Raw genomic sequence first — 27,777 nt, forward strand, 5'->3', positions numbered from 1 at the left:
ATGTTATGTTATAATATTTGGATTCTTATGTACTTGAGACAGCCTTCACTTCTTTATATTTTACTTCTGAGGAGCCAGAGTTTCTTGTAATTTAATTTAAAGTGGCCTTGAACAATAGTTCTCCAGGCTTTCAAAGTTTTCCTCTGACATGGGCTGTTTTTCACACACATACAATCCACTTCTTAAACCTGACCATTTTCAGGGGAACACAGAAAAGGACCATCAGATTTTGATCCACCATGCAATAGAATCTGGAATGCAGCCAAATGATAACGGTTTTATTTTTCAACATGACAGTGATCCCAAACACTGTGCCAATATAGTATAATTAGATAGAAAAACACACACTGTAACCACAGAGCCCGCACCTCAACATTATTGAAACAGAACAAAAGCCAGCCAACATCCGAAGCTTTGGAATGTTCTTCTAGAAGCCCGGAGAACTACTCCTGAGCACTATTTAAAGAGATTAGAAGAAAGATTGCATAAGAGAGTTCAGCCTGTGTAGAAGTATAATGGTGGTCGAACCAAATATCAACTTACAAGCTCATAAGAATTATACAAACTCTGTTTTTGCCATGCATACTTTTATAAACTCGTGCAACTTATTCACTTAGCACAATATAAAGTCATGAGGGGTGGCTCAGGATTTACACAGTTACTGTATTCTAGTAAATTATGCTGTATTAGAAATTAATCTGTCTCGGCCTATGTAAACTAGTGGCAGATATGTTCAACTTCAGCAACAAAGTGTCTAACACAATAAAGAGACATACTCATTTACAGACATTTGGATTGTTGGAATCAACTAAGTGCACAATTACAAATAATCATTCTTTATCTTTTGCTGAGCTTTTATATACCCAGTTTACCCACGGCTTGAAACAAGCTGCCTTCCAACCAAATTTCTTCTGACACGTTGCATGTATAAACAAAATATGTGATCAACAGGCGTATGGGGCTGCTGTGCTGACAGCCTGAGTGTGTGCCACATTAAGGAGATCCCCTCTAACCGACATCTGCTCGAAGATACATTACTGACACCGCCAACCGCATTCGTACTGCTGATTTTTCCAGCACCTTTGCTTAAACGCAGAACTGTGACAGCAATCAATCCAGCAGATTTTTACAACTAATATGAATTTATTAGCGCTTGTTACCAAATATATTTTCTTCACGCAAGCATCAAAGTTAGATGAAAAAACAGCAATGAATTCAAAAGTAGTGAAACTTTTTCCGAGTGTCCATGAAAGCACCATAAGAGCTCTTCCCTTTCCTTGCTAGTTGTAGCTAGCACGTTTGCTAATCCGACTACAATAGGTATAGACGACGTTTAAATATACGGAAAGCTGCCTCCGGTAAAACAAAGCAAAGAGAGTATTGCTTTTGTATATGCGATTTCATTTAACCTGCTTAAACCACGGAGGACCGTTCTTCTCAGCCGACTGTGCCAGCTAACGTCAATGTTAGCTGCGCAACGGGAAGTGGTAGCTAAGCTTCTTTTAGCTTACGAAATTAGCTGTGTGCTAGTTCTCCGTCGCCTCAAATGCTTCAATGAATGGGGGCTGATGTGCGGAGAGAAGGAAACAGTCAACAGTGTACGCTTGGTACTAGGCTTATCCGTGTTGTTTTCAAGCTTGACTGGTGCCACCAGAGTAGGAGGACGAAGAGGCTGGAGTTTATTTTGGAGGACATCGACGAGTTCACTAGCGTGATTACGTTAGCTAGTGAACATTACAGCTAACCTTAGATAAGTTTGTTGGAAATGCATCCTCACGAAAAAAAGCATGCACTGCCCAGGTAGTGCAGAAGCGATGCTAGCTTGTTTAACATAATAGACGGAGTGTTTTTGTGTGTTGGGTATTGTAAAACTTCTTCTCCAAATCGTCTGCGGCCAAGTCTTCACCGCAGTTTTTTTTTCCTCCTGAAGCTTTGGTTTGAGAGGAGCAATGGTGGTGTTTTTGGACTGACACTGCCCTCCGTCCCAGGTAGGGGGAGGATTTGGTGGTGATACCCCGGCCTGGTTTGGCCCTCTGTTTACGGATACAGGAGTGACATGCATCATTGACTCGGTTCTTGTTGTATTTTTTGCCTTCACTTTTCACATCACATTAGGTTTCGCCCCTGGGATGCTCCTGTCACTGACGTGATTTGTTATTTGGGGACATTAGAAGAATCACGATGGACACTAAAGAAGAAGAAGGAAGAAACAATTGCAGCTAACACAATTATGGACTCCTGAGGCTCAACTTTGCGCACTTTTATCCCTGATATATTTTTTTAAAGACTGTCACTGGATGGACGCCGATATGTCTGCGTTTGCGGAGTTCGTGCCCCCTCCTGAATGCCCGGTGTTTGAGCCGAGTTGGGAGGATTTCTCGGATCCTTTGGGATTCATCAACAAGATCCGACCTATTGCAGAGAAGACGGGCATCTGCAAAATCCGACCCCCTCAGGTATTTTTTTTTAAAATAAAACTAAAGGTCTGCAGAGGTTTTTGGTTTGTTGTCTCTTTGTGATCCTGAGCTGGCTTACTTTGGGCCTGCGTGGATTTTACGAAACGCAGCGACGCTACTAGTTGCCATTAGTCTAAATAGAGGTCAAACGAGGCTCAGTTTCTTTTCAGTTTTTAATTAAACATTTTTGGCACTGCTTTCCGTTTGTTGTTCAGAAAAATTGTGGGCGAAAGTGCGAAGAAAATGTAGCTGTTTTCCTCACTCCCACCTGGTGTTTTGGTTTTAAAGTGGTGGCTAGCTAAGTTAAAGTGGAACGATGGTAGACATTGGGCCTAATGGCGTCTACATGCATACATGCAACAGATACATTTAGATTTTGATTTTTACTTTAAACTAGTCACGTGTTGTCACAATGATTTCCTCATTGCTCAGGTTGTTTTGGTGAATGTAATATTTCTTTTCTGTTGTCAATCAGGACTGGCAGCCTCCGTTTGCCTGTGATGTACGCAACTTCCGGTTCACTCCTCGAGTGCAAAGGCTGAATGAACTTGAGGTGAGTTTGCCACAAATGAATGAATAAATAAAATAACTCCAGTCATTGTTTATAATGAGACTGAAGCCATTATTGTTACTGCTTTGGCTGTGTGTATGATAGATAATTAAGATTCAAGATCCTTTATTTGTCACATGCATAGTTATGAGTACAACACGCAGTGGAACGTGTCCTGACACACTCCTTGACTGTGCAAAAAGAGAGAACATTATGTACATTAAGTGAATTATACAAAAGACCACATTATATGCAGTAAGTAAGTGAATTATGTACATTAAGTGAATAAAATAAAATAAAACAATCTTGAAATGTTTAAATTGAAAATCTAAAAATGTACATTGTGCAGTGGGTGTTAAAGTGTCTAGTGCTGTAGTAAAGGCGAGAAGAATCAGGTTGGGATGTGTTGAGAATAAGTCCTCTCTCAGTCACTTATGAATGCTGTGGGTGGGGAGTGGGGCGGCATGTTCTGGTTTAAGACACAGATGGTCTGGGGATAGAAGCTTATCTTGAATCTCTCTGTTCTTGCCCGGATGGTGCGGAACCTTCTGCCTGATGGAACAGTTGGTTGGGACGGGTCCTTCAATATCTGAGCTTCTCTAGGTGTAGATGTCCTGTAGGGAGGGGAGAGCAGTCTTGCAGCAGCGTTCTGCTGTATGGATCAGTCTCTGAAGAGCTTTTTGATCCTTAACACAGCTGTTCCTATACAAGGATGCAGTGTTCTGTTTGAGGATGCTGTCCACAGCGCCTGCATAGAAAGTCCTGAGGATCACTGGGGAGACCCCGAACTTCCTCAGTTGTCAGAGGTGGTACAGGCACTATGTAGCCTTTTTGGACTGGACCTGAATGGGGGCAGACCATGTCGGGTCTGAGGAGATGTGGACACCAAGAAAGAAAAGTCTCACTCAGGGGGGAAAAATACACTGCAGTTTTTATTTTGACTAGGAAAAGGTTATTAAAACAAAACAAAAAGCTGCATTATTATTTTTTTCAGTTTAGTTTTAATTGTGTCCAACGTTTGATGTCATGGATGCCCTTAAAGTCAAATTTTGGATATGTGTTGTTTCAGTTCAGGGCACCAGGACAGCTGCAATGTTGTTTTATATATATTAGAAATGCGCAGATTATCATTATCAGACTGCATTACCTATTTTTTACTGATCTCAAACAGTATTTATGTATGGAAGTTGTCGAAATAGATCTGGTGTCTGGACATACTGTTGTTGTTTTTTTGTGTGTGTGTGTGTGTGTGTGTGTGTGTGTGTGTGTGTGTGTGTGTGTTGTTTTTTTTTTTTCCCCCCAATGCAAATTTCTTGGTTTTCCTGGCACCAAAATGTGGAAACAAAATGAATACCAGCCTCTGATTTTTCTAATCTGTCTTTTTACTCTTTCTCTGCTGCTTTTCCAGGCGCTCACTCGCGTAAAGCTCAACTTTCTGGATCAAATTGCAAAGTTTTGGGAGCTGCAGGGATCTAAGATTCGATTCCCTCATGTGGAGAGGAAACTGTTGGACCTCTACCAGCTCAGCAAGGTGGAACCAGTCAGCATGGATGTGTTTTGTTTTTTCTGTTTGTTTGTTTGTTTGTTTGTTTGTTTGTTTTTGTTTTGTGTTCAGATTTTTGTTTTTTAACCTAAAAATAGATTTTTTTTTTTTTAGTGAACTTTTGTAAATAAGGACCTAGGGCTGCTCAATTAATCGAATTTTAATCACGATTACGATCTGGGCTTTCAACGATCATTAAAAATGACTGAGCCGATTATTAGCACCTCCCTCAAGCTTTACTCTCGCGCTGCTCCGTGTGGCAAATCGAGCGCACCTCTCTGCATTTCGAACACGTGTCACAACAATTAAGAGGACCCAAGGGAAGCTCGGAAAGCTAAGCAGAAGTTATTTGGAGAGGAGAGTGACTGCCGTTGGTTGAAAAGAGAGGTAAAAAAAACCCAAACTTCAGTGGTGTGGAAACATTATGGGTTCGCGGAGACAGACGTGGATCAAGTAGACACAGTGTGTAAACTTTGCTATGGTGGAGTAGCTGCACCATAGAGCAACACTGCAAAGTTCACTAAACATAGATGTTTACATTTTTCATTTATTTCTTATATTGCAAACATTTGCACTGTTATCAGTATTTGCACACTATTTTCTATTATTTTTTAAAGTCATTATTCAATACATTGTTATTGTTAACCCTTTAAAGCCGGTCAGAGCAGCACGCTCCGTTTTGTGTAACTATTTTTAAATCCCTGTAGAACCTGAATCATGTAAGCTAGCGCAATAATTTTTTTTGCATATGAAACTTACATCTTATGACATCAGCTTGTCCTCGGTCACAGTTTCCTTCCACATAAAGCTTTGCAAAAAATTGCATAAAAAGCGCTTGCAGGAACAAAAACATAATATTCCAGAAACACGCTTTGCCAATCTGATCAGCTGTTCGTAACACTTCCCACATTGAAACAGACGTCAGCGCGAACTATCGCATGTCCGCCATTTCCTGTCCGACACCGGACGTGACGCCATATTCGCGTAAAATGTAGTTTTTTACTTGTAGGCCTTAAAAGCCTATACTGGTGTTTTTATAAGTCATGTTTGACTTTTCTGAATAGTTTCTGGGATGCTTAGAACTCGAATTGCACAGCTGGAAATAGTTTATTTTGATGCACCTGCTGTTTTCTTTGCAAATTTGCATCATAGGATTGTTCTTTCGTTTTTCCTGCAGTATATAAAAATTGGTGTATCTCCAAAATAAAACTATGAAGACACTCAAAATAAATTTCCTGTTGTTGTAAACTATTTTTTGCAACTTTTTTGTATTTAAAGTTTTGAGGGATAAACCTCTTAAATTTCTCCAAGTAGAAATATATGTAAAAAAAAAAAACGATTTTCAATTTTTTTGTAGCTTATTGCACTTTTTTGCAATTAATGTAGTTACTATGGACTTAATGCATACATATTATTAAAATATGGGCTATAACAGTTGTATTGATGTATAGCAACTTGAAATGCTCCCACAAATGGCACTACAGCATGTAAAAAAATAATATAAGCTCTGGCGGACTTGGTTCTATGGTAGGTCTTAAAGGGTTAAATAAATATCGTCAAATAATCGAGATCTCAATTTCAGTGAAAATAATCGTGATTATCATTTTTGCCATAATCGAGCAGCCCTATAAGGACCCTTCGGCAGCACAAAAAAAAAGTTGTTTGTTTTTTGTTTTGTTTTTTTACCTTATGATGTTAAAACCTATTTTGGATGATTAGATAGATTAAGTGGTAAGAGCTAAAAAAAAAAATGTTTTCCTTGTGTGCATTAAAGATTGTGTCATCCGAGGGCGGCTTTGAGACGGTGTGTAAAGAAAAATTATGGTCCAAGGTGGCCAGCCGAATGGGCTACCCTGCTGGAAAAGGCACCGGGTCTCTTCTACGTTCTCACTATGAGAGGATCCTTTACCCCTATGAGCTCTTCCAGACTGGAGCCACACTAACTGTGAGTGGTGCTGAATGCTGTTTAACTGCATTTTATATCATAATTGGGAGGAAAACAACAGCTAATATGTTTTAGACCATCATAAGTAGATTCTGAGGTTTCTTGTCTAAATTGCATGTATATGTTTGTACTTAGGGAAGTTTCTCCCAAAACACTTCATACTGTATATAAATGTCCTGTTACTAATAGCTTGTAATAACCTTTGGGCCAAATAACATCCTGGTTTTCTTTGGTAACCTATTCAGTGATCATTTTGCCTCCGATTAGGGCCTCCAAAGGTTGTATGATGAGGGAAATGATGGGGATGAGGTAGATGAGGGAGTTGGCGAGGAGGCTGTAGAGGAAGAGGAGCACGATGAGGAGGATGAGAAGGATAAAGATGGAGAAGGTGATGGATTGCAAACCAAAGAGCGGCTACTGCCAGAGAGACGATCCAGGCGCCTGAAATCAGAGGTAAAGTGAAGCTGCTCAGACATTAACTCAGAGTTGAGTTTGTAACCCATGCTGACCTAAAATTAAAAATGCCATGAGCACTAATGCGTTTCATTGAGTGTAACATTTGATAACATTGTTGCAAATGGGTCATGAAGTTATCATTTGTAGCAGAACAATTAGTCCCCCAAAATAAAAGTTTAAAAAAGTGCTTGACACGTTAACTTTTGGCATTCCCTCTGCACATCCAGATTCCTAACTGTGTCAGGAATGACCGAGGATGTCTTAACATTTAGCAGGATCACTTTGTTTCACAGTCTAATGCTGTTATTGTTGTTGTTCTCTAGCGGGAAAACAAGGAGCCAAAAACCCTTAAAATTTTTGGAGCGAGTCCCAAGATGGTCGGCTTGGAGATCGTATCAGCTGGTAAACAAAAATTTTGATTGACTTGTGTAGGCTTTGTTTTTATGTTTTGTTTTTAAACACAAAAACCAAGAGCCACTCCTCTTACTGTAGTTTTCCAATTCACTTAGATGATGGATTCAACAAGAAGCAGCGGCACCTCAAAGCCCAGGCCTTCGCCATCAAGATGAGACCACGCAAGGAGACCCTGGAGGTCAACTTTGTGAGTGTGATTTCATCATTTCATTGTGTTGAGTGTCAAAATTAACCATGTTATTCAATACCACAACAATTTTTGCATCTTGTTTTGTTTTCCCTTTAAAAAAAAAAAAAAAATGTGGCGCTAACCCTCAGATCGACCTTTATCTCTGCCTTGTGTGTGGACGAGGGGACGAAGAGGACCGGCTCCTGCTGTGTGATGGCTGTGACGACAGCTACCACACCTTCTGCTTGATCCCACCTCTGCAGGACGTACCCAAAGGAGACTGGCGGTGCCCTAAGTGTGTTGCTGAGGTAGGCGCTGAATGTGCTTTTATTCTCCCTGAGCCATCTGTGGTATACCACAAATGTTTCTCATGTCAAAGATTGGTGCTCTTACAGTTACTATAGTACTCATCATACTGAGTATACGGGTGAAGACTGAAAGAAATATATAGAACAGAGAGACAAAAGTCTGTTTCTAGCAACCGACCTAAAGTTTAATTACTCAAATGGGCGTGGCTTCAAAAGCAGTAACTCTAATGAATTGTTCATGCTCCTACACAGGAATGCAGTAAGCCTAGGGAGGCATTTGGCTTCGAGCAAGCTGTGAGGGAGTACAGCCTGCAAAGCTTCGGAGAGATGGCCGACCACTTCAAGTCTGACTACTTCAACATGCCTGTTCATGTATGTGAAATCTACTCAGTAGAGCTAGAATGAGTAAACGGATGCTGCTCTCAAGCCTTTCAGCGAAGACCTAAAACAGGATATGTCATAAGATCCATCTTACACTCCTCAGATGGTCCCCACAGAGTTGGTGGAGAAGGAGTTCTGGCGTCTGGTCAGCAGCATTGAGGAGGATGTCATTGTAGAGTATGGAGCAGACATCAGCTCCAAGGATGTCGGCAGCGGATTCCCTGTCAGGGACGGAAAGAGGAGGCTGATGGGAGATGAGGAGGTGAGAAGATGGTTACACAGTATAAATATCGTAACGTGGTGATGTGTTGCCTTGACAAAAGTTGAAAAGTAACACGTAGAGACAGTATTGTTTAAGTAAACTAAATCTAATAGTAATATTATTACTTAATAATATCTAATAAAAGTAATATTTTTCTGCTCTTTTTCTTCCCCCCCCCAAAAAAAAATGCCATCACTGATGGGGAGGCACATTTGTCAGCTCATTTTCTCATATATTCTGCTAAAGATTTTTAATTGCACACACATCATCTTATTTTGTATTTTATTGAGTGGTTCCATCTAGCAAACTCCAGCCTCCAGTCTATTTATTTAATACTTTCAAATTTGCTCTGAATAGAAGCACTCTTTTCCTTTCCTGTTAGGATTATGCAAACTCAGGCTGGAACTTGAACAACATGCCAGTGCTGGAGCAATCTGTGCTCACCCACATCAACGTGGACATCTCAGGCATGAAGGTACCCTGGCTCTACGTGGGCATGTGTTTCTCCTCCTTCTGCTGGCACATCGAAGACCACTGGAGCTACTCCATCAATTTTCTTCACTGGCAAGTTTATGAAGTATAGTTTTGGAAGCAGCAGATAAGTAGTAGTGTTGATGAAAACAAAATTCTGCATGTCAGTGGTAATCCTTTGCTTCAGTAGGGCTTTTATAGTTGATCTTATGTTTATGTCTGCCCTGTGGAGTTATGGTACAATAGAAGCCCTAAATATTAAAAGAACATTCTGATGTCTTCCTTCTGTTCTTCAGGGGAGAACCCAAGACTTGGTATGGAGTCCCGGCCTCTGCAGCAGAGAAATTAGAGGCTGTCATGAAAAAGTTAGCTCCAGAGCTTTTTGACTCCCAGCCTGACCTCCTTCATCAGCTTGTCACCATCATGAATCCCAACGTCCTCATGGAGCATGGTGTCCCTGTATGTAGCCCGTACTCTGGGTTGGAATTTGATCTGGTTAAATATTCATGTGGAGATATTCATGTTTATTTATTACATATATATTCCTCTCCTCAGGTGTACAGGACCAATCAGTGTGCCGGGGAGTTTGTGGTTACCTTTCCCCGGGCCTACCACAGCGGCTTCAACCAGGGCTACAACTTTGCAGAGGCTGTTAATTTCTGCACAGCTGATTGGGTGAGGGAGCAAAAATACAAACTCCTCTTTTATTTTAAATATTGAATTTTTTATGTATATTATTTTGCCAAAACTTTGCTCGTTTTTCGCCCATTCTTCAGTTGCCAATGGGCCGCCAGTGTGTCGCCCATTACCGGCGTCTCCACCGGTACTGCGTTTTCTCCCACGAGGAGCTGCTTTGCAAGATGGCTGCAGATCCCGAGAGCCTCGACGTGGAGCTGGCTGCTGCCGTCTATAAAGAAATGCAAGAGATGATGGATGAAGAAACAAAACTCAGACAGGCTGTCCAGGAAATGGTGAATGTTTTTCTTTTTTGTTTTGTGGATGTTATACATGTAATGCAACCCATTCTGATTATTTGAGCATCGCTTTCCTCATTGCCAACAGGGGGTACTGTCGTCCGAGCTGGAGGTTTTTGAACTCGTTCCGGACGATGAGCGTCAGTGCTACAAGTGTAAGACCACCTGTTTCCTGTCTGCGCTGACCTGTTCCTGCAGCCCAGACCGACTGGTTTGTCTCCACCACGCGAAAGATCTCTGTGACTGTCCTCTTGGCGACAAGTGTCTTAGGTGGGATTTTTTTTCCTTTTTTTAATTCATGGCGTAAACTTTAATCATGTTAAGAGTTGCACAAGCTTGTGTTGGTAGTAAATTCTTAAAACAAATTTTCATGTGCAGTTTTTGTCCAATCCATTCCAGGTATCGCTATGATCTGGAGGAGTTCCCCTCCATGCTGTATGGCGTGAAGACTCGGGCTCAGTCTTATGATACCTGGGCAAAGAGGGTCACAGAAGCCTTGGCTGCAGACCAGAAAAACAAAAAAGGTCTCTGTTTTATTGCATTATAAACTACAAGCATTTTGTTCCCTAAATTTAGCTATTTATGTCTTTATTATATCTAAATCCTTTCTCATCTTTGTTTTCTCCTGCTCTTTCTTTCTGTCACTCCCTCACAGATCTCATTGAACTCAAAGTTTTGCTCGAGGACGCAGAGGACAGAAAGTATCCTGAGAACGCTTTGTTCCGTCGCCTGAGGGAGATGGTCAAAGAGGCAGAGACGTGCTCCTCTGTAGCCCAGCTGCTGCTCAGCCGCAAGCAGAGGCACAGGTCAGGACAATGATTTGTGCTGATTTACCGCTCGCAAGTTACTGGGCCTGATATCAGTTTTTTAAAAAGTCTTTTCAGTATTAATTTTGTAGGTGGTTTTGTTCAAAGAGGAACTAAATCTTTGGGGTTTTTTCTCCCCTCTTTTTCTGTGTGCATCTCCAGTAGCCGCCTGCGTTCTGAGAGCAATCGCAATCGGACCAAATTGACTGTGGATGAGCTGAAAGCGTTCGTAGAGCAGCTGTACAGGCTACCCTGCATCATCAGCCAGGCGCGACAAGTCAAAGTTAGTTCCATGTGTCGATACATAGATCCCAATTATAATTGTTTTTTTGTTTTGTTTTGGGGTTTTTTAAATTTCGTTTTAGCCTCTCTTGTGTAAATTTTCTCTGCTCCCCCAGCTCATTCAACCAATACTCTTAAACCACTCCCTGACATTTCCTACTTTTCCTTTACCTCTAAATGTGTCTGTCACTGCCCGTATTGCCAGGAGTTACTGGAGAATGTGGAGGACTTTCATGAACGGGCCCAGGTGGCGCTGTCAGATGAGATGCCAGATTCCTCCAAGCTGCAGGCGCTCTTGGATCTGGGCAGTGGCCTGGATGTGGAGCTGCCAGAGCTGCCCAGACTCAAACAGGAGCTCCAGCAGGCCCGGTGGCTTGATGAGGTGAGCCCACATCAGGCGATATTAGTTGTTGTCCTTGCAAAAACACAAGGTTTTCCACTTTTGTTACCAAGCGGAAATGAAAAGGAGTCAACTTAAGACTAACATCGTATTGCTCTCCGTTTCTGTAGAATGTTATCATATTGTTAGAACTATTTAGATTTCTAAGTAGTTATGTGCCAGTGTAAAGGAAGCAAAATCTTTGCAGTGACAGATATGAGTCAAAATCATAAACATCAAAAGATTGAGCAAAACAGAGACTGAGAACATCATCAAATTTCAGGTGCGTGCCACCCTTGCTGAGCCCCACCGCGTCACTTTGGAGCTCATGAAGAGGCTGATCGACTCTGGGGTGGGTTTGGCACCGCACCATGCCGTGGAGAAGGCCATGGCTGAACTCCAAGAAATCCTTACCGTGTCAGAGAGATGGGAGGATAAAGCTCGCGCCTGCCTGCAGGCCAGGTAAGGTTTCACATGTGAATGGAGATCTAAATTGCCCATAAAAGTCTACCTTTTAAAATCAGACGGTTCACACATTTGTTTGTGCTCTTATAATCTTAGACCTCGTCACAGCATGGCAACGCTTGAGAGCATTGTGCTGGAAGCTCGGAACATCCCAGCGTATCTACCAAATATTTTGGCTCTCCGAGAGGCCCTGCTAAAGGCCAAGGAGTGGACCTCCAAGGTGGAGGCCATCCAAAACGGCAGCAGCTATGCTTACCTGGATCAGCTGGAGAGCCTGCTGGCCAGGGGCCGCTCCATCCCTGTGCGGCTCGATCCGCTAGCTCAGGTGGAGTCTCAGGTAGCTGCAGCTCGAGCCTGGAGGGAGAGGACTGCTCGCACGTTCCTCAAGAAGAACTCCACGTACACACTGCTCCAGGTGGGCTGTCATGGAAACATTTGATGTTACTTGTGGCTGAGATGCAGAAATATTTAAATGTCTTTAATTTAAAGTCTGTATGATAATTATAACAAATATCTCTTAGGTCCTCAGTCCTCGTGTGGACATTGGCGTATACGGCAACAGCAAGAGCAAGCGAAAGCGTGTTAAGGAGCTCATGGAAAAGGAGAGGGGCGGCTTTGACCCAGACACCCTGAGTGATCTGGAGGAGAACCACGAGGAGGTGCGGGACCCTTCTACTGTTGTAGCAGCTTTCAAAGCCAAAGAGCAGAAAGAAGTGGAGTCCATTCACTCACTCCGAGCTGCAAATTTAGCTAAGATGGCCATGGCAGATCGCATCGAGGAGGTCAAGTTCTGTTTGTGTCGAAAGACTGCCAGCGGCTTCATGTTGCAGTGCGAACTTTGTAAAGACTGGTTCCACGGAGCTTGCGTCCCTCTGCCTAAGACTGGATCTCAGAAGAAGATTGGTGTGAATTGGCAGAGCAATAGTAAAGACTCCAAATTCTTGTGTCCGCTGTGCCAGCGATCACGGAGGCCGAGATTAGAGACCATTCTGTCATTGTTAGTTTCACTGCAGAAGCTGCCAGTGCGTCTGCCAGAAGGAGAAGCATTGCAGTGTTTGACTGAGAGGGCAATGAGCTGGCAGGTACGCATATAAATTACAATGCCTAACTGGTAGCATCCGAGCTTCTCAGTGTTTTTTCTTTTGGTCTCTGCTTATTACCTGCGCTTATGTTGGTTAAACTTTCTTAACAGGACCGAGCACGCCAAGCTCTGGCCACAGAGGAGTTGTCCTCGGCCCTGGCGAAGCTGTCTGTGCTGAGTCAGCGTATGGTCGAGCAAGCTGCGAGGGAGAAAACGGAGAAGATCATCAACGCTGAGCTGCAGAAAGCCGCTGCCAATCCTGACTTACAGGTACTTTGATCATTAATAATTTTGCATGGTTAGAAATTCTCTTTGAGATACAGATTGATGCTTTGGATGTAAATGTGCACTTCACCAGCAGAGGGCAGGAATCTGTAAAAAGATAAAAAGGCCAGTGGATTGGCTTAGCAGTCTGAAAGTTCACATTTCAGACTGGTGAGCTGAAACCTGAAATTAAATCTACCCTCTAGGGAAATTATCAGGCAAAACAGTTTTTATTCAACAACAAGCTGAAGAATCATTGCTGTTTTGCTTTTATTTCTTTGATAAGTTCAGTAGATAAAAGCTTTCCTGTGAGAAGAAATTTTAAAGAGTACGTGTGTGTTTGTGTGTGTTTCCCAGGGTCATATCCAAACTTTCCAGCAGTCTGGTTTCAGCAGAGCCACGTCACCGCGTCCCTCTGTGGACTACGACGACGAGGAAACTGATTCAGACGAAGACATCAGGGAGACTTACGGATATGATATGAAGGTATGGGAGGCATCAGTGGTGTGATTTAAATTGGGGTGTCATAGGACTTTATTTTGACTTCTTGTGTTGTTGTTGTATGACTGTTTGGCTCCAGGACCCTGGTGAGGTGAAGCCCTACCTGTTCTGTGATGAGGAGATTCCCGTGAAGTCAGAGGAGGTGGTCAGTCACATGTGGCTGGCTGCCACGCCTTCCTTCTGTGTCGAGCACGCTTACTCCTCAGCCTCCAAGTCCTGTGTTCAAAGTGAGGCCGCATTTATTTAATACAATCCCTTTGCTTTGAGTCTGTTTACCCATTGTTCCCTCTTGGCATTTATTTGCATAATAAACAATTACATTAACTACTCCTTGGGAGATTCCCATTTCATACTCAAAATATTTACATTTCAGATCTGGGTACACCCAGAAAGCAGCCCAGGAAGACCCCGCTGGTACCTCGGAGCCTTGAGCCACCTGTTCTTGAGCTGTCCCCGCAGGCTAAAGCCCAGCTGGAGGACCTGATGATGCTTGGAGACCTGCTGGAGGTGTCCCTGGATGAGACCCAGCACATCTGGAGAATCCTACAGGCCACTCACCCACCCTCTGAGGAGAGATTCCTGCAGGTCATGGAGGTAGGAAGTTCAGCCATTATGCAACCTGATTGCACAGCTGGATAGAGACTTAATGCTGAGATTAATCATTTTTGTTTGTTCTGATGGTGTAATTACACACAATGTATGCAGTAAATGCAGAATAAGAAATGGCAGTGATCACTCTCATTTGCTCTTTCCCCCCCCTCCCCCTTCCTTTCTTTCCAGCCTGACGACTCTCTGATTGAAAAGCCTCTGAAGATCAAGCTCAAAGATTCCGAGAAGAAACGGAAACGCAAATTGGAAAGAGCCGAGCACCACCACATGCTGATGGCTGCTGCAGCTGCCAGTGGAACTTCGGCGATGGGAGATATCCGACCGCCCAAGTCCAAAGACTTAAAGAGGGTGGGTCTGGAGCTCGGCCTTGGGGGTAAACCCAAAAAGAAAAAACTTAAAATCAACCTGGAAAAGAATCGGGAAATGAAGCAACTGGCCAAACGGTTGGCCAAAGAGGAGAAGGAGAGAAAGAGGAAAGAGAAAGCGGCCGCAAAGGCAGAGGCCATCAGGGAGGGGATGGAGAAGAGGAAGGAGAAGAAGATTCTTGACATTCCCTCGAAGTATGATTGGTCGGGGGCAGAGGACTCCAATGATGAGAATGCAGTGTGTGCAGCCAAAAACTGCCAGAGGCCGTGTAAAGATAAGGTGAGCACACCTGTCATTATCCATAAAAAACGAACTAACATTTCAATTCAGTTTCATTTATACAGTGCCAAATAACAACAACAACAATCGCCTCAAGGCACTTGCGACCGATTTTCACCATTGCAGATCCAGATATGTGTTGAAAGGGGTACAAGGGGGAAATCATAGATGTTTGATGGACACAATCTTAACATTAAGATTGTGTCCATCAAACTTAATGATGTCAGTGCGCCCCAGGGTGGCTGTGACTACAATGTAGCTTGCCATTCACACACTGGTGATGGCAGTGTGTGAATGTGTGTGTGAATGGGTGGATGACTGGTTGTGTGAAGCGCTTTGGGGTCTTTAGGGACTAGTAAAAGCGCTATACAAATACAGGCCATTTACCATTTTTACCATTATATAATATGTTGAAAAATTGTTGAATATTCTTAATCTTATTTGTGTCATTACTTTATTGTGATCCATCGTGGTCTCAGAGGTTATTCCCTGCTCACCTGGTTTAAATGTGGACTCAAACCTGGGGAGCAAGGAAACTAAACTGATCTCACATGATTCAAGGTAGTAGACCACATCTACGTCCTTGAAATAGGACTGAAATATAGTTTATTATGAAGAAATTTATGTCTACAAATATATTTTGTTAGTACCTGGTTGGATGCACCTCAGCTCTCAATATTGTTGAATCTTGGCATAGATTCAACAAGGTGCTGGAAACATTCTTCAGAGATTTTGGTCCATATTGATCTGACGGCATCAAAGAGTGGCTGCAGATTTGTCAGCTGTACATCCATGGTGTATATCTCCCGTTCCACCATGCACTAAATGGGTTCTAGAGGACTGAGATCTGGTGACTGGTGGAGTCCTTGTCATGTTCAAGATTCTAGTTTGCGATGATTTGAGCGTTGTGACGTAATCCTGCTGGAAGTAGCCATCTACAAAGCTATGTACAAAGTGTGTATACGGTGGTCATTAAGTGGCACGGTCAGGACATGGTTTTATTTACTGTTGCCTTCCTTTCAGCTTGAAGTAGTCTGCCCATTCTCCTCTAACTTCTGGCATCGACAAAGCATTTTCTCCCAGTGAACTTCTGCTCACTAGATATTCACCCTAGAGATGGTTGTGTGGGGTAAATCCCAGATCAGTAGTCTCTGAAGTACTCAGCCTAGCCCATCAACAACCATGTCACATTCAAAGTCACCTAAATCACCTTTTCCTCCTTGTTCTAATGCTCAAGTTGAACTGCATCAGGTCATGTTGACGTTGTCTACACGCCTAAATGCAGTTGATTTGCTCCCATATGATTAGCTGTACAGCAAGCACGAGCAGAGCTTTCAAAGTCTTGATGTGGATTTTGTCAGGGCTCTGTATCTACTGATGTTCTGCACTGTGAAATTCCCTTAAGCCCATATTGACTGCACGAAATCAAACATACTGCAGTGTTAAACTGTAGGCCTCCATGATTGTGTCGTGATGTTCACATGGTGTCAGACGGAACATCAGTCTGCATACAGAGCCGCTCGACAGTTTGATGATTCCATCTGAGGAGACTGGGAAATACTGTGGTGTCGTTCACTGAATGTGTGTTTGTTTTATTAAACCAGAGTGGATAACAAACATTTCTCACAATGAACATCGGGTACCTTTTTATTGAATAGTAACAGCTGGTAACCGCACTGGAACACCTCAAAGAGAGTTAGACATAACATATTAACAAGGCCACCTGATGTCGTCTTGATCAGAAACGCTACTGCAGACTGCACAAAGTTAACCAGTGGCTAGTCTTCTTCTCTCTTGAGTCTGCGCTGCCAATCAAATCTAAGGAATCATTAGCCCTACAGTTCTGTCCTTTGATTCACTGATGATTTATCCAGGGCATGCTCGTGACTGTAGCCCAAAACGATGGCATAGTGCTGTGTTAGTCGCTACTTTGAAAGGAAGGTAACCTTTAAAAGAAAATGATAATAATTTACTTCAAATTTTTTAGCTTCACGTTACAGCAAAAACCACTTTTTTCTAGCTGCGCTGGTAAATACATTTGTTTTTGTTTTGTTATTTCTAATGTTTTGAAAATCAACAATTGAAGTGTGTCCAAGATGATCTACTCTGTTGTAGTCATGTATTCCAGTAAATAACATCAAACATTAGTTGAACAGTGACTGACTTGTAGCTGTGAAACAGACTTCTTTAATTGCTAATGCAGTATTTTCATTAAAATTCTTGAATTAAAGCTGCAGCTTCTTTTCAAATTTGTTGTTGTGGTGAAAAAAGCAAGTTTGTTTCACTGTCCACACTGACGTGATTGAGTGCTGTTAAATATTATCTTTGAATTTAATGTCTTGCTTGACAAAGTCATTGTCTCACTCACTCACATTTCTGAATTCATCACGTGAGTTTTTTGTTCTTTTCTCTCCTATTTCCCAGGTCGACTGGGTTCAGTGTGATGGCGGCTGTGACGAGTGGTTCCACCAGGTCTGTGTGGGTGTGTCATGCGAGATGGCCGAGAATGAGGACTACATCTGCATGGACTGCTCCCGGAAGGCCGCCGGTGGAGGAATGACCGTCGAGGAGGTGTCGGAGGAGAGCGTCGTTGTGCTGACAACGTCAATGTGCGGCAGCAGCGTGCAGAGTGTGCCATCGTCATCGGTGATTGCCTCCTGGTCATCGGCTTCTCACTTAAACCCAGCGACATCACATCAGCAACAGCAGGATTCTCACCAGGGCAGTTAGCACTTAAAAAAACATGGGCCAATGACAGAGAACTTCACAATATGCCCAGTATCCAGGCTAGTTTTTTAAACCTCAAGACAAGTTAACAGTTCCTGTAACTGTTGGGAGTGTCAAGCACAAGAAAAACACTCCTGTTTCCGAGTGCTGAGATCTGCAAACAGACTTTACATGTGTCAGCCACAACATTAAAAACCAAAGGCGAGTAAAGTGAATGACCTCGATCATCTCGTTGCAGTGCGTCACTCAGCCGGGAAGCCATTGGTATCAGTATTCATGTGGGTGATACTGTTAACATCCACCCAAATGTGGCTAATTTGCTCCTGTATGACAGAGGTCCTGTTCACAAAAGGCTCGTCATTACACTCGAGGTGTTGAAATGGCCTCCCCACATGTCAGTCCATCCACAGGATGCACCAGAATAAGCCCGATCGCTGCATCTGCTGCAATATCTTGGCGCCCGCAACCGGAAGACACCCTCTGAGGTCCTGTGACCTTGCTTCAAAGGGCCAGACCTGTTTTGATGTCACAAAGGGGACTCACAAAATATTAGGCAGATGGATTTAATGTTGTGGCCTCTCTGTATAATCCCCCTACAGCAGTTTAGGTCTAGAAAAACCTGCCGTCTTCATCCTGGTCCTCAGTTCAGCAGTAACAAGGCATTAATAACTTACCTGCAGTCAAACACTCACTTATTCCAGCTGTTGTATTCAGTGGCAAACAGACAAATTTGTTCCCAGCTCCAGGACATTAGTTCCCCTTCTGTCCCTCTTGCCAGGCCCTTGAGACAGTAACATCTCAATAAGTAGGTCTTGACTAGGAAAAACAAATGGTTGTATTGTAGTGGAATTATTTATAATGTACATAGCTTTTAAGGCAGTTAAACCAATGGATTGTGGCTTTTTGTTTTGTTTTGTTTCTCACCTTTAATAAATTCTTCCTAGTCAAATAAGTACAAATTGCAATGTTGTTGTTTTTTTTCTCTCCATGTGACGAAGCACACAAACGACAACCATCTCCTCTTCTAAACTTCTTGTTTGTGAAGGCGGGGGGGGAGTGACCTCAAGATGTGTCACTGAGTGGTTGATTGATTTCTTTTCAAACTGGTTTAAACCTCACATCAGCTATGTGACATTCATTTTCAAAGCAGGGCCTCGATTATCACGGTGAAAAATTAACTGGTCAAGCTTATACGTATCACTACCTGTACGCAGGTCTGTTGGGCGAGTAGAGGATTATGGCAAGGGTGGGGGTTGTGCTGATGTCCACTCCTGACTCACAGGTCAGATCCAGTGTGAACTGACCCCGTCTGCTTTTGGCAACCGTCTGAGTGAGGCACCTCTATCAGACAGACAGAAAGAAAGGGCAACCATGGTGGGCTGCAGGATACTCAAAGAATTACATAACTTTTGTTTTGTTATGCAGCCACATCTTCCACCACCTGCTGTATGTTGTGTCTTCAGACTCATCCACTGAGAAGACTTTTTGACCAAAATGCTAAACATAGATGAAAGGAGAAACAATGGTCTATCTGCTATATAGCAAAACATGTATTTCTTTCAGACCTTAGCACCGTATTTGTGGAAAACCTTCCATCAACTAGTTTAACTTTTAGAATGCATCTGTTGATGTAAACAAACATGTATGTTTGTTTCTTTAGACCTATGTAGCCAAAGTGCATTGCAACAAGAACATGAGTTATGGCTGACAGGTCAAATGTCATCCCCCTGGACTATTACATTGCATCTTATTTTAACAGTACAGACATGGTGGATGTTGTACTTTGCTTGGAAGGGACCCCATGCAGGGAAAGAGTGGAGGCTGGCCTTGGTTTAGCATTACAAAACCCCACCTCTCTGTCCAGCCACGTTAAATAGTCAAACCTTGGCCCCAGTCAAACTGAAACCTACAGATTCAGCTTCAAGCTCGTCACAAGAGTGACACCACAATGAAAGGTAAGTGCACATATATTTGAACTTGGTGCGCTCTACAGCTGGAACAGTTTGGTGTGCAGACACATCGGCTTCCAATTCAGGCGATATGGGTGTCAGCCATCGAGTTTCCATGGCCTACTGCAATCCTCGTGTACATCTGTTGTACAGGAGACTCTGTCAACGCCGGCCTCGCCAATTATACCAGCCATGCCAGTGACTTGCCACCCTCTGAAGTGAAGATGGAGGAGAGGGGTCAGTGGAGCAATAAGCTGGAGTTCGTTCTGTCAGTCGCCGGCTCCATCATCGGCCTGGGCAACATGTGGCGGTTCCCTTATCTGTGCTACAAGAACGGGGGAGGTGAGTGGGAAGATGAGCTAAGTAGAGAAGATAAAGAGTGCTCCTCTGCAGTTTTCCATCAACTAATTCATGCATGTCACTAATTTGTACAAAAGGTATGTTAAGCAAACACCTGAAGATCTTAGTATTATTCTGAAATTGATCAGATTCTGAAATTGATCTCTGTTCACTAATGGACTTAATGAGAGACAAAACTTGTTATCGCGAGTTGCAGACTTCATTCAAAGGCAAAATTCATCCTTAAATTGATTTGATGATAGAAGTAAAAACGGGTGCATTCAAAGTTTCTGAAAATCTGTTTGGAAAAACAGCTCTTCCTTCATTGGCTGCATGTTATGCTTGTTTGACTGCTAAATTAGATACCCATTTCTCTCTCTCTCTCTCGCCCTCCATGGGGTGGCGGGGTCAGAGTTTGGGAATGAGCGGGGTCAGACAGCTGTTGTTGCTCCTCGCTCACAGCAGCTGTTTCTGCAGAGAGGCAGAAAACTTGAACAAGCCACATGCCCTCGGCCTCTCTGCGGGCTTTCATGGTTTTATGTGGTCTCCTTTCCTTTTTATTTTTTTGTACTTTATTCCAAATCAGATTCAATATTAAAGGTGCAGACAGTAGAAATACATTGCATTTGAACAGAGTATACCTTCAGTATAAACTCTAACCCTTAATCATTTGCTCTTTTTCAACTCAGGTGCATTCCTCATCCCTTACCTGATCTTCCTGTTTACTTGTGGTGTTCCCGTCTTCCTCCTGGAGGTAGCACTGGGCCAGTACACCAGTGAGGGAGGCATTACCTGCTGGAGAAAGATCAGTCCTTTGTTTGAAGGTAAGGAGGATTCAGGTAAATTTGGTTTTATCTGTATAGTGCCGTATCAGAATAGGAATCTCCTGAAGGCACGTTGTATTGTAAAGTAAAGAACTGCCAGTGTTAGCGAGAGACAACCCCCACTGATTCACAAACCTTCTATAAGAAAGCACTTGGTGATTGTGGGGAAGAAGAACTTCCTTTCAGTAGAACCAGGTTCAGGGAGGAGCATAAGAAGAGAAAAGAGACGTACATTCTTAGATTTTGACACAGAAGAGAGTAATCTGGAAAAAATAGCTTCATAGGGACTGAAAATGAAAATTGTCAGCGAATCACAGGAAGTCCCCCAGGAGCCTGAGCCTACAACGGCATACCTAATAGATGTTTGAGGGTCACCTGATCCAGCCCTAAGTATAATATAAGCTTCATCAAAGAAAGTTTTAAGCCTAATCTGAAAAGTAGAGAGGGTGTCTGCTTCCTGAACCCTGAGACTCTGTCTCCCATTCTATATTTAGAAACTCTACAAATCACAAGTAAGCCTTCAGTCCAAACCAGCATGCTTTACTGGGATAATATGGGACTATGAGGTCTTTATGATATGATGGTGTCTGATCTTTCATGACTTTGTACGTGAAAAAGAAGGATTATAAATTCAGTCTCAAATTTAAGCGGGCGATCTCTCTTCCTCATCTCCATTATTATTCTGTTTTGGAAGACCAACATCAGCCCTAAGCATACATATTTTTTCATATTCAGAATATACTAATTATAAAGGTGAATATTGTTACGTATATGTAAATATCATTTGTGCAGGTCTTGGCTATGGCACCCAAGTGATAGTGACTCTGCTGAACTTCTATTACATCATCGTTCTGGCTTGGGGGATTTTTTATCTGTCTTTCTCCTTCTCTTGGGACCTACCTTGGTCTTCCTGCAACAATACGTGGAATACAGGTAACACAACAAAGCTTCGTGAATGTTTCCTCTTAGAATGTATTTTTCCCCTTCTTATAGTGCAATGGTAAATAATTTCTATGTGGTTTTTCCCCTACAGAAAACTGTGTGGAGTTTCAGAGGAGAAACACCTCAACTGACCAAATGATCAACCCAAACACCACCTCTCCTGTCATTGAGTTCTGGGAGTGAGTTGTGGCACCCTCGATAAAAAGCAGATAGTGACTTAATGATTTAGATGGTTTGTCACTGGTGTGTTTTTTTTCCCCGTTTCAATAGGAGGAGAGCACTAAGGATTTCCCCAGGTATTGACCAAATGGGCTCGCTGAATGGGGACCTGGCCCTGTGTCTGTTCATCGCCTGGGTCATGTGCTACTTCTGCATCTGGAAGGGGGTGAAATCCACAGGAAAGGTGGGTGAGAGGGGGACTCAGAGGCAGCTCTGGGGTACGTGATGGATGTCATGTGGTGATTATTTTGGCATGTTTCCTGTTTGCACATATGCGTGTGTCGATATAGGTGGTCTACTTCACTGCGACCTTCCCCTACGTGATGCTGATTGTGCTGTTGATCAGAGGACTCACCCTTCCTGGCGCTGGAATCGGCATCCAGTTCTACCTTTACCCTGATTTGGGGCGACTGGCAGATCCACAGGTATGAAGATCATTTGCACAAAACTCACTTAGACCAGTCACAAAATTTTCAAAGAGTGACGTGAACCAAGAGCAGGTACCCCATGGTTCTCGGTTGGGGGGGAACTTGTTTCTGCTGGGTCCATCTGCTCTCCATGAAAGAGACAGGGACCGCGGGGATTAAATGCAAGGTCAAGACACCACTGGGACTGTAAACACAAGATCTACCAGGACTGAGCTGAAAGCAGACACAAAATCAGGCTTTCCCCCCTTTTTATGGAACAAGACCTTTTAAAGTGGCTTTTTAAGTGACCAAAAGAATCTTTAACTAAAATGTATGGGAGAAGTAGGATTTCTACAAGAATCTAGCTGATTTTGGGGCAAATAAGCAAACTTTTTAATTGTGTTTTTTCAGATTTACAGACCAAGTCCAAAAATAACTCCCTAAATAAATGCCCAATGGTGTTTCAAAACAGTTGCACGGCAAGTGTTGGTTGTTGAAATAGTGCAATATCATCTCAGTTTGCTATTTATGGAAGCATGGTTAATAAATGTTCAGCTAGAGCAAATCCAGTAACAGACATTTCACTTTTGCCCACCTGCTTTAGTCAGTGATGGCTGAATGTCTATGGAAAGATGTAGCACATCAATCCTCCTGGTCACACAGCACTGCATTTGAAATCTCTATATCTCTATATTCATATCTCTCCTGTGTTAGGTGTGGATGGATGCTGGCACTCAGATCTTCTTCTCCTATGCCATCTGTCTGGGGTCGCTGACTGCTCTGGGCAGTTACAATAAATATAATAATAACTGCTATAGGTATGTATGCAATGCAGTATCCATGTGCTTATTCAATTACACGCTTACATAGATTAAAGTCATTTCTCAAGATTATTTAAGCCAATAAGTTGCTCATTTTTGACATTTGTTTGTTTTTAGATTTTTTTAGTGCGAGTTGCCCAGTTTTAAATTAAAAGTTAAAATTACATACTTTTGTTGCACTCAAACCAACCAGCCAACCAAAGCATTTGAAAAACTGTGTGAGCCGTTTCACATACAGACTAATTACTTTCTACCGTATACATTTGCCAAACAAAACATTGTACAACTAGCAAACATTACCACTCCATTGAAGTTGGTGCACACTTCCGTCTGCAGTGAAAAAAGTAAGTTCCCATGTGAAACTGATAAATAACTTTCCATGTTATGTGGCATTTTTAAAATCACGTTTTATGTAGGTGGCTAGAAAACAGCCACATACACAACATGCCAAATAGCTCTTTCAAACTATATATGACAATTTAAGATTTGTACATGTATATGTTCAACATCTCCTCCCTCATTCACACATCATCCTTTTCCTCCTCTGCAGTCAGTGCTCTAACAAATAAAAACATGTATAAAATGTATATTTATTCTTGATATTTCCTCAATTACTTATTGTCAGCAGCTTAAACATGTGACCCTGATATCTCCAGACAGCTGACAACGAGCCAGCTAAACAGCAAAAACAGCTAGTTGTAAGCTAACATCATGCCAGCTAATGCTAGACTCCAGCGTCCTCAAAATCGCACTTTCCCTCTGATAAACACTTTGATTAAAGTTTCACATAGTATTTTTAAATTTTATTTTCTATGTTATACAATGTTAGATTCACTTCAAAGGTTTTACTCATGCTGGCTAACAGAGGCTAACAGCAACTCACAGCGGCAAAAACAGCAGCGCTTACTAACGGAAAAGTTCAAGATATCGCCAGCAACTCACCTCACTGTCACTGTCATTGGACAGAAGGGCGCATGGCTGGCTCAAATCATATCACATTCCTTGCACAAAGTTTTACAGCCCCGGACCCTGCCACCAGAATAGATAAGGCAAGTATCATAGCAGACCTCATCAAAAGATTGATATAATAATAAAATAATAAAAATTTTGAGTGAATTTTCCCTTTAAATAGTCTGAAGTTTCTTTTTAAGATTATATTCGAAGTAATTCTTAATATTTAGAAGAAGAAGCAGCTGGGGGTCGCCAAGGTGGGTAGACTCAATTAAAATCACTAACTCAAGCATCATCATCATCATCACCTCTTACTTTATAATTGCCTTTCCGAATCTGATGCTTAACTCCGCAGTAAAAGGACACTTAACATATTGTTGCAGAGACTGCCTGGCGCTGTGCTTTCTGAACAGTGGCACCAGCTTCATGGCAGGCTTTGCGATTTTCTCCATCCTGGGTTTCATGGCTTATGAGCAAAATGTTCCCATTTCAGAAGTGGCAGAATCTGGTGAGGCCTGATATCAAGCAAAATAGCAGTAATCCCATAGTGACACTAATTTGTTTTGATACTTAGGTTGGTTTGTGGTTGTTCAATTTAAGTTGTTTGTTTTGTCTCTGCACAGGCCCTGGCCTGGCATTCATAGCTTACCCTCGTGCTGTGTCCATGATGCCCTTGTCTCCCTTGTGGGCGGCCCTCTTCTTCATCATGATTGTTTTTCTAGGGCTGGACAGTCAGGTACAAAGCTATGCACCATTTTCAGATAACACGCTCCGCCACTTGGATGTTTTTTCTTTTTCATGATTGCTTTAGTGATGATCGCATTCCTATTAATGACTTTTCCCCTCTCCTACATCAGTTTGTGTGCGTGGAGAGCCTTGTGACGGCCATCGTCGACATGTACCCAGCCGTGTTCCGTCGAAAGTACCGCCGGGAGCTCTTCCTGTTAGGCGTGGTCCTGGTCTCCTTCCTCATGGGCCTCGTCATGCTTATGGAGGTAGGTGTCACACTCTGGGACTATAAACACACAGATTCACACAGCCAAAGATCAACAAGTACAGAAGTAAAATTGGCCTGTAGTGTGTAGTAAATGATTTCATACGAGTGTCTTTAAATTATTCTTTTTTTTTTAAAGCTGTGGTGTCATCCCTTGTTTCCTAACAGGAATGAATGCCTTTAGCAGCAGTTTGCTTGATCATGTGATGTTAAAGCTGTTGTCTCTCAACACATACTCTTAACAAATTGGGCAGTTGCTGGGGTGGAGGGATTGCGGCTGGTGGTGGGATGCTTTGTTCTGATTAAATAAACTCTTACTAGAATCCAACGTAGTTGACGTGGTTTCACCTCTGCACAGCTGGAAGCATGAATGCTCTGTAGAGGTGTCAACAAGTCCTCAGTTTGTAAGTACAAGCGCGTCAATGGTTTTGTGCGACCCTTCTCAGGTAAGTGACAAGCATTGTTATGCAATGCTCCCAATTTTAGGATGAGGGCTGAAATAGTCAACTTTTGGGCTTCAAGGTTTCAGGGTCTTTGTATAATAACAGCACTATACTATATAACAGTATTTTACTGTACAGTTTTCAAGCTACCATTCATTTTTAGATAAAGGAGACCTATTATGCTCATTTCCAGGTCTCTGTTTTTATTTTTGGATCTTATTAGAATAGTTTTGCAATAAGCCATCCTAACCTTAAACCCTTTAAACCAGCTTTCTTCTGATTGGCTGCCCCTTGTAAAAAGACAAAAACAAAGGGGTTCTGCAGGTGTGTGCAGCAAAAGCTATGTGTCTAAGATTACCATATTAGGGATATCTCCTTTCAGTGACATCATACGGAGCCAAGAGTATAAAAAACTGTCTAAAACTGTAACTGTAAGCTATATTTGTATGATTATACCTCTTTGGTTTGTATCTGTTTAGGGGGGCATGTATGTCTTTCAGCTCTTTGATTACTACGCAGCCAGCGGCATGTGTCTTCTCTTCATGTCCATCTTTGAGACAGTTTGCATTGCGTGGGTTTACGGTAAGCAAACAGAACTGCATGTAAGATTATAGCACAAGCTTTGACGAGTAATTCTGAGTGTTCACCCAAGTTACTGGCAGAAACCCAGCTGGGAGTTTTACACTGTGTCACGATGAGATGTGTCTAAATCGTGTTTTTCCAGGCGCTGATCGCTTTTATGATAACATTGAGGATATGATTGGTTACCGGCCAGGACCGTATATCAAGTGCTGTTGGTTGTTCTTCTCCCCTGCCACGTGCATTGTGAGTCTCAGTAAAGTAGATAAACTTCCAAAAATGACAATAAATGTTCTATTAGTGAAAAAAAAAGAGGAAATAAAGCAGGTTGATCCTCACTAGTTGCCGTACCCTGTTACCTTGTCTCTGCAGGGCACCTTTGCATTCTCCCTCATTAAATACACTCCTCTGAAGTACAACAATGAGTATGTGTACCCGTGGTGGGGATATGTGATCGGCTGGCTGCTTGCTCTCTCCTCCATGGTCTGCATTCCACTTTGGATGGTGTATAAGATCAGCACCACCCAGGGGACACTCAGAGAGGTATGCTGGTCATCCTGTCAGAGGAAAACATTTGTGCCCAACTGACGTGTTCCTGATTTTAATCTTTGTTTGCTCGTTCACAGCGCATCCAGTTGCTCATCAGACCATCTGACGACTTACCTAAAACCAAGAGGGAGCAGGAGAGGTTACTGGCTATCTTTGCTCCAGAGGTAGACACCACCAAGACTACAAATGGCTACTTCCCCGTCTCTGAGGCGGACTCCAACTTGTGAGGCTTCAGTGGTCTGTGGGATCCACTTACTTTAAAACATAACATACACGGTGGACTCAGGCGAAAGTAGTGGGTTGACGATTTTTGAGTGATAAATTAAGGCAGAAGAAATTAAAAAAGTATCCTGACATTTGAATTAAGAATTTTCAGAGTGGAAAGGAGTGTTTTTCAGGGACAAAAGTAATTTAGACAAACTTGTTCTTGAGTCTGTGAATCCATCGGTAAAGTTTATAAGTAACCCAATAAAAGCAAAGTCACGGGAGGAACAGGTGAATCATTGGATGTTCACACCTAACACTTAGAGAGCAACTTATTAATGCTCCTTTATGTATCTGACAACACTGCATGGCTGTTTTGTCATATTTGTATCATATTGTTATGTTGTGATAAATAACTGCAGAGGTTTTCCTTTTGTATTTAGGGAAAATTAGATTATGCTTAACAGTAGACATAATAGGATGCAGAATAAATACATGGAAATGCAGAATACTGATATGGACTAATATGGCATATTAACTGTAGTTTCATTTTTTGTACTGTAACGTATAATGACTGTACAAAGAAACATTACTGTTGTAAGTGCGGATTAAAAAATCTTTGTATGTTGTCCTGAACCATTTTGCCTTTGCTCTCCGAAGGGGAACTTCCTAAGTCTGAAAAAATAATCCAAATTCGGGGACTTGGATGTTAAGCATGGCAGCTTTAAAGGGAAGGGGGGTGGGGGGGAGTCGCATAGAGCCTTTTTCACAGCAGCCATTGTTCTTTTCTGCTTAGGCACAGACCTTTAACTAATGTGATCAGTAACGCCTGTGTTTACCTGCTATTTAAATGGAAACTCTGGTGGAT

General features: G+C 42.4%; 2 protein-coding genes across 3 annotated transcripts; both read left to right on the forward strand.

Moving 5' to 3' along the window:
* The first annotated feature begins 1,262 nt into the window (after nucleotides 1–1,262).
* Nucleotides 1,263–18,640, forward strand: kdm5a (lysine demethylase 5A). 2 transcript variants are annotated; one of them, XM_086268446.1, is made up of 29 exons: nucleotides 1,263–1,988; nucleotides 2,116–2,456; nucleotides 2,932–3,009; nucleotides 4,415–4,537; nucleotides 6,324–6,494; nucleotides 6,762–6,947; nucleotides 7,274–7,352; nucleotides 7,460–7,551; nucleotides 7,683–7,841; nucleotides 8,094–8,213; nucleotides 8,326–8,484; nucleotides 8,867–9,048; nucleotides 9,252–9,414; nucleotides 9,511–9,630; nucleotides 9,732–9,926; nucleotides 10,018–10,199; nucleotides 10,329–10,453; nucleotides 10,585–10,735; nucleotides 10,898–11,018; nucleotides 11,223–11,399; nucleotides 11,680–11,858; nucleotides 11,958–12,276; nucleotides 12,383–12,943; nucleotides 13,054–13,212; nucleotides 13,564–13,692; nucleotides 13,787–13,934; nucleotides 14,081–14,301; nucleotides 14,488–14,961; nucleotides 17,386–18,640. In XM_086268446.1, exons 2-29 carry the CDS (start codon nucleotides 2,298–2,300, stop codon nucleotides 17,689–17,691), a joined length of 5,238 nt encoding a protein of 1,745 aa, XP_086124572.1. In that variant the 5' UTR covers nucleotides 1,263–1,988; nucleotides 2,116–2,297; the 3' UTR covers nucleotides 17,692–18,640. The 2 variants fall into 2 exon arrangements, with proteins under 2 accessions (XP_086124572.1, XP_086124573.1); XM_086268447.1 differs by having other exon boundaries at nucleotides 1,263–2,456; nucleotides 10,901–11,018.
* A 941-nt stretch (nucleotides 18,641–19,581) lies between these two features.
* LOC147310510 (sodium- and chloride-dependent GABA transporter 2-like) lies at nucleotides 19,582–27,537 on the forward strand. The gene is made up of 15 exons (XM_086268159.1): nucleotides 19,582–19,643; nucleotides 19,791–19,979; nucleotides 20,666–20,800; nucleotides 21,593–21,733; nucleotides 21,834–21,921; nucleotides 22,013–22,145; nucleotides 22,252–22,386; nucleotides 23,083–23,186; nucleotides 24,524–24,648; nucleotides 24,764–24,876; nucleotides 24,998–25,135; nucleotides 26,057–26,159; nucleotides 26,302–26,402; nucleotides 26,529–26,699; nucleotides 26,783–27,537. Exons 1-15 carry the CDS (start codon nucleotides 19,637–19,639, stop codon nucleotides 26,930–26,932), a joined length of 1,833 nt encoding a protein of 610 aa, XP_086124285.1. The 5' UTR covers nucleotides 19,582–19,636; the 3' UTR covers nucleotides 26,933–27,537.
* The last annotated feature ends 240 nt before the right edge of the window (nucleotides 27,538–27,777 follow it).

Source organism: Aulonocara sp. 'chitande type north' Nkhata Bay, linkage group LG17, assembly GCF_057382095.1.
Source record: "Aulonocara sp. 'chitande type north' Nkhata Bay isolate Kocher_YH1m ecotype deep benthic linkage group LG17, A_spYH_male_GT1.1, whole genome shotgun sequence".
In the NCBI taxonomy this organism is placed as follows: Eukaryota; Metazoa; Chordata; class Actinopteri; order Cichliformes; family Cichlidae; genus Aulonocara; species Aulonocara sp. 'chitande type north' Nkhata Bay.